Source organism: Centropristis striata, chromosome 14 (genome assembly GCF_030273125.1).
Source record: "Centropristis striata isolate RG_2023a ecotype Rhode Island chromosome 14, C.striata_1.0, whole genome shotgun sequence".
NCBI classification, from domain to species: domain Eukaryota; kingdom Metazoa; phylum Chordata; class Actinopteri; order Perciformes; family Serranidae; genus Centropristis; species Centropristis striata.
Genome location: NC_081530.1, coordinates 25,223,924 through 25,229,923, shown reverse-complemented (window position 1 = coordinate 25,229,923; position 6,000 = coordinate 25,223,924). Strand labels below are relative to the sequence as shown.

The 6,000-nt window shown below is 42.7% G+C and overlaps 1 protein-coding gene across 1 annotated transcript in view; it reads right to left on the bottom strand.

The window, feature by feature from the left end:
- Window positions 1-734: 734 nt before the first annotated feature.
- Window positions 735-6,000, bottom strand: part of tshz1 (teashirt zinc finger homeobox 1) — a 31,450-nt gene continuing 26,184 nt past the window's right edge. Inside the window, exon 3 of the mRNA XM_059350054.1 lies at window positions 735-5,306. Within this exon, the coding sequence (XP_059206037.1) occupies window positions 1,978-5,306 (3,329 nt within the window). The 3' untranslated portion in view covers window positions 735-1,977. The remainder of the gene's footprint in view (window positions 5,307-6,000) is intronic.

Below are 6,000 nucleotides of genomic sequence, written 5' to 3'. Positions count from 1 at the left end.
GATCTGGAAGTGGTCCAGAGTATGCTGCAGCAAGCCCCATTTGAGAACACAAATTTAGGGGATTTGATGTGGTTGTCGCTGTGTTTGTCCCAATGAAGCTAGCCAAGAAGGTGGCTCAGCTGGGACATCACAATGAATCCTGCCTGAAAAATGGGAGGGTGTTAATGCCGGATTTGAACTTAGTGCTCCGAGTTACTTAAATGTAACCCCCTCAATTGCACTAGAAGAGTTCACTGATAGACACATCCAGAAAAAGTAAGACCTGCTGTTTGTCTGCTTAAAGCAAGAGTGCCACAGCTGTCAGAGCGCTGTCAAAATCCAGGCTGTCAAACCGGATTGGATTTGATCCTGACAGGACAGTAGATGGTTGGATGGACTTTCAGCTCAATCTGGGATAAGGGCACACTCTAGCTGAGGTATGGGAACCACTTCAGTGTAATACTTTCTGTGGGATTCACTTCCTTCTGTCTACGCAGGAGCTGGCATCCTCCAGAGATCAGTCAGAGAAAAGAAGCTCCACACATCCCATTTTATAGTGAACTATTTAACCAATTTTGTGTTGTGCCAACCTTTGTAATGCTAAAACTATGTCCATGTTTGTATGCAATACACGAACACATTATTATTTTGATGTGGAGCATTAGGCGCCAGGTTCAGTCTGCCTGGATTTCACACTCTCCCAAAATCACTCAAACAACAACACACTTTAATCCAGGACATGGAGTTTATTTTACAACTGAGAATAAAAGAATGCCATTCTGAATAATTGATGATAAAACCTGGAAATCTATCATTGGGTGAGAATTTATTTTTTCAATGTTATGTACAGGACTATGCATCAGAGCAGATGCCAGTAAAATTCTGTCATTTTATGTAAACCACATTGAAGGACCTACTTTTCACTGAAAAAGGACGTTGTGGTCCAACAATATTCTGTATTTTTATACATTTGCCCCCCATATTTGTCTAGAAAATAACATTATAAAAATGCACACAGTACAAATAATGCTGAACTGTAAAGAGCAAGATATGCTGACATACATGTATACATACTTGCTGATTATTCATACAATAACTTTTAAACTTCATTAATTTTACAACTGTAGCTTCACAATAATAAAATTGGTAGCTCACTAACGCAAATACTGTACATGTTGAAACAACCAGGAAATTATATTTTACTAGAGAAACAAATATTCTAAACATTTTGTAAGAAGTTCTGTGATTTAATGGCAAATACAAAACAATATTATAGTTAGTCCCCAAAATTGCCACATTGATCAAGGGAATTAAAACTCAAATGGGTGTAATTTTTACCCACACATTTCTTCATTAATTTACACTTCCTTAAAGTGCTGAAATTATTTTAATATTTTAGAACATCGTCTTTCACATGGCTGCTTTTATAACGATTTACCTTCATTTAAACAGCTATAACTGCGTTTTCTTAAACAGGGATATCAGTTTTATTATCATGGTTGAAATTTAATTAGACATAAAATGGTCACTGTTACATAACATAAAAACATGCACAAACTTTCTCATAAATAATATGCAAGTTGTGTTGAAATATATATCATCTTGAAAAAAAAAATTCAAAATCAGTGATCAGAAAAAGAGCGTGGTCCAGTTTTAAAATAACAGATGGACTTTCCCCAAAGGCTCAGATAAGATGCAGTGCATTAGGAAAGCAACAATCAGTCAGTGACGATATAGTGCCAGGGCTGCTGCACCAATTTGGTACTTGCAAGTCACGAGAAATTAAACTTTCACAACGTAGCTTTGAGCCTCTGCAGTGCAAGGTCCTGCCGTTCATGGATAACAGAATAATTACAGTATGTGGTATTAAAGCTACCATGTTTTCGTTACAATATGTGTCGTAACAATATCCAATACAGTTGTGGCACTATCTGTTATGACAGATTGTAGCTTAGAGTTATAGTGCAACAGTAATCCGTCATGCTGTCAGATTCATCTTCATTGTTTGTCAAACTTTTCCAGCTCTTTCACAAAGATAAGGTGGTCCTCTGGCGACTTTCCATGTGTTTTGCAAAGGTGCAATTTGATTGCATGTTTGCTCACAAATGTCCGATTGCACAGTTTGCACTGATATATTGAGCCAGTGTCTTCTTCTGTCAGTCCAGAGGAACTGAAAGTCTTGTCCTCTATTCTGACTGCTTGCTGCTCTATTAAATCTATGGAAAGCTTTGAGAGGTCCTTCAGGGTAAACCCAAGGTGGGTCTCCAAATGGTGAATGTAGGAGGAGGGAGTCCTGAACTGGGAAGCACAGTCACTGCACAAAAACAGAGGTTGGCCGGAATCAATATTTTTTAGGAACTTTGTGCCCCCTGTCCGCTTTAACTGGTATTTTACATTGGCCAGCCAATGTGAGATAGTAGTCATGGAGAGACCAGTGAATTTACAGATATGGACCCGTTCCTGAGGTCCCAGGTCACTGATCATAAACTTTCCATCAGGAGTCTCCCTAAGACTAGAGACAAACTGGGCCTGGAGAATCAAGAGGTGCTGGGGGTTCCAGTTCGACTGTCGGCCCTTCCGTCTTTGGATGGGAGATAGCTCCTCCAAGCTGTCCTCAAAAGTACAGCCATCAAGGTCTGATTTCTCAGAGATCGAAGAAGGGGTCGTAGACTTTGGTGTCAAACGGCCCGTCAGATTTTTTACCATGTCTGAAATATCCATCAAAGCATTCTCCCGTAGAGGCGGAGAAGAAGACTGGGAGAAGTCTTTGAATGCTGGTTTGCTGTTGTTCACGCTGCCATTGTTGTTTGGTGTAGAAGTACCCTTAAGTGTACCTCCATTGGCGTTTTTGGATTTTGTCAAGTCCATTGGCTGGTCATCATCATCGTAGAACTGGCTCACAGGCTCTGCTGATTTCATCTGAGCAGAGTTGCTGTTGAGCTTATAAAGCATTGCAAAGGGGTCTACGAAGGGGGTGGCCACTTTAGCAGCTTTGCCCAAGTGGTTGTTCATGATAGACTGCAAAGCACTGAGAGGGTTGACGAGTGGTTGTTCAGGTGAGTGATCAGTGATGATGCTCAGGTTACCGCAGCCATTGCTTACAGGCTTTTTTGGGGAATCAACTTCACTCTTTATCTGTGTCTCTACTTTGCTCTCTGTCTGCTCTCCTTCTTTGCCTCTCAGCTCAGTCTGGTCCTCTACTGGAGTAGTCTTCACTGCCCTTGAGCTGTTTTCTGGATTGGGTGAAGCCTGTTTGTCCTTTAGATTTGGCAATGGAGACTTTGCAGACCTGCACTTAATCTGTACAAGTTTTTCCTCCTTTTCACTCTTTACTGAAGTTTTCCCTGTGACTTTCTCAACCAGCTCCTCCATGGCTAGGACGTTGCTCTTGTGACTTGGAGGTGAAGACGGGCTATTTGGTGAATGGATGCCTAAATCAGAGGACAGCACCTTTAAACTATTGCTGCTGAACAACGGTTGAACTTGTGCACATGACGGCAAGGTAGACTTCAAGGATCCATGGAGCTGATAGGCGGCATGAATGCTGGGGTATCCACCCCAGGTTGGTGTGCCTGTCTGGGCCTTGCTGATTGCACTTGAAACTGTATTCTCTAAAGACTTTAAGATGTCCAAGCCACCTTTAGGCGCCTCCTCCAAGTCCTCTTCTCTTAGATATTGGTAAGATCTGGTCTTTTTAGGCTTATCAGCCTTTTCAGGAGGATCTTCTTTCTCCTCTTTTATTTTTTTCTCTGGCTCCATCACTTCCATTTTCTCCTCCTCTGTCTCTTCCTCGTTCTTTTCTTCATTTTGCTCCTCAGGGCTAGCGGGCTGCATGGGGGAGTCAGGCTTCCCATTGGGTGCGGGGAGGCGTGTGGTAGTCGGTGGAAGAGGAATTGACTGAAATTTTTCTTCAATGACCGGATCGAAAACTAACTGCTTACCCTTTTTAGATGCTGTATTGGTTACTTTCAGAAAGTGCCCTGTTACCATCATATGGGCAGTCAGTTGTTGCAAAGTGTCATGTGAACTGCCACATTCCATGCATTTAAGAATTTGTGCCTTGCGTGCCTCAAACTGCCAAGTATAACTGGCACCATTTTGGTAACCGTATCGATTGTTTGGAGTGACATAAGGATTGGCCACTTTTTGGTCTTTGGGAGATTCTCCCAGGAGTATGCCAGATGAGACCGACTCTGGCGAGCTTGGGGACATCAAGTCTTGAAATGCTCTTTTTTTGGTTGGGGGTACCAGCTTTGACGTGAGAGCTGGCATTGGTTCTTTTAGAGGCACTTTCTGATAGTGTTTTGTTTTGATCATATGGACACTGAGGTCTTGCAAGGATTCGAAAGAATGGCCACAGTACATGCATTTAAGAACTTTCTGGGCATCTTCTTTGCCTTCCATCTCAAGCAGAGAGCGCTTTCGTGGCTTGGACCACCTCTTGCTTCGATCATCCTCTGTATCTTTGTTGTCATCACGGTAGTGGCCTGTCTCGTTCATGTGGACTGTCAGGCCAACCAAAGTGTCATAAGCACCACTACAGTCCTTGCACCTGAACTTGCTGGCACCTGTAAACACAGGGCCATAGAGCTTATTGTTTTGCCTGTAAAGCTGCACGGTGCTGAAGAGGCTCGGCTCAGGAAGTAGCTGGTATGGGGTATGCTGTAGGGTTTTGGCCAACGCTGCCTGGTGCCAGTCATAAGCTAATCCCCCTGTGCTGCCAGAGCTTACACTGGTGCTGTTGCTTGACACTGCTCTGGTGGTGGTGGTAGTGCTGATGGTAACATTAGCAGTGGCTGAGGCATTGCTAGTGCTACATCTGCTCTTCAGATGGATGCTGCCAGGGCTGTGACTGTTCAGGAACCCATTGCTCCCTTTGTGATTGCTCCCACTGTCGTTGCTAGCTGCGTAATTGTTCCCTTGTTTACTTTTAAGCATGTCCAGAGCAATGCTGGACCAGGAGGCATCCGAGATCAGGTTTGCATAGACAGATTTCATTTTTGCCAGACTGTCCTGTAGTGAGAGGCCATTGATGGACTCTGTGCTCTCCCCTAGCTTCTCCTCTACCTTGTCCTGCTCACTGAAGGAGGACGTGGTTTTAAGGTCCACCAGATGATCACTGGTGGTGCTGAGTGGAGAGGCGTACCCAGCGTCTGGGTTGGTGCCATTGCTGAGTGGAGAGTTTTGGCAGCTGAAACGATCTCCTGCATCTTCGTCATCATTGAAAAGGTAGTCTGCATCTTGACCATCCAGGGAAAGGCCGTCATCTTGCAGATGTTCCTCTTCGTCAATCTTATCCACTTTAAATTCGTCCTCAGGTCCATAAGCTGCAAAACACAAAAGAGTGGAAAAGTTACAATAGATAGTTTATGTATATAATTTTGATACATTAGAATGACACAGACTATGCATCTACTGCCCTTACTATAAAAGGTTGGTATGTGCAATAATCCTAAAGAGATTTTTGTCAATTGTCCCAGTAGAGGACACAGTTTTGCAATAATAAAGTGGGAAACATCCACATCTTGACAATGACAGATAGTCCTCTTCACAGCGCTGCCTAATGAAGCTATTGAACACTACAGCTCAGCAAGGGGAGAGAGCAGAGATGAGAGCACAGAAATGTTTCTGCTTAGTTTAAAAACTCAAAACAAGCAAAATTCCAAATTATACAGAGAACAAAGATGATACTTATTAATCATGTGGTGAAATCTGTTACACCCGGATAGAAATAAGGACATTTTTGTCTCCACACAAATGAAAAAATAACAGGACGGAGGAAAATGTGCCTCACTGATTGCTCTGTTAAAGACTCACTTTGATGTTTCCTTCACAACATATACAGAGTGGTAGCAATGAATTAATAAGATGAATGCAGTGCATATGTGCAAACATTTCAAAATATATATCAAATATAAAACATTTTTCCTTATCAGCAAATTGAAAAGCAGCCTACAGCCATGTACTCTCTGCAGTATTTCATTGTCTATTTTGCTGCCGAACAGCGTCCACAGATCTTTT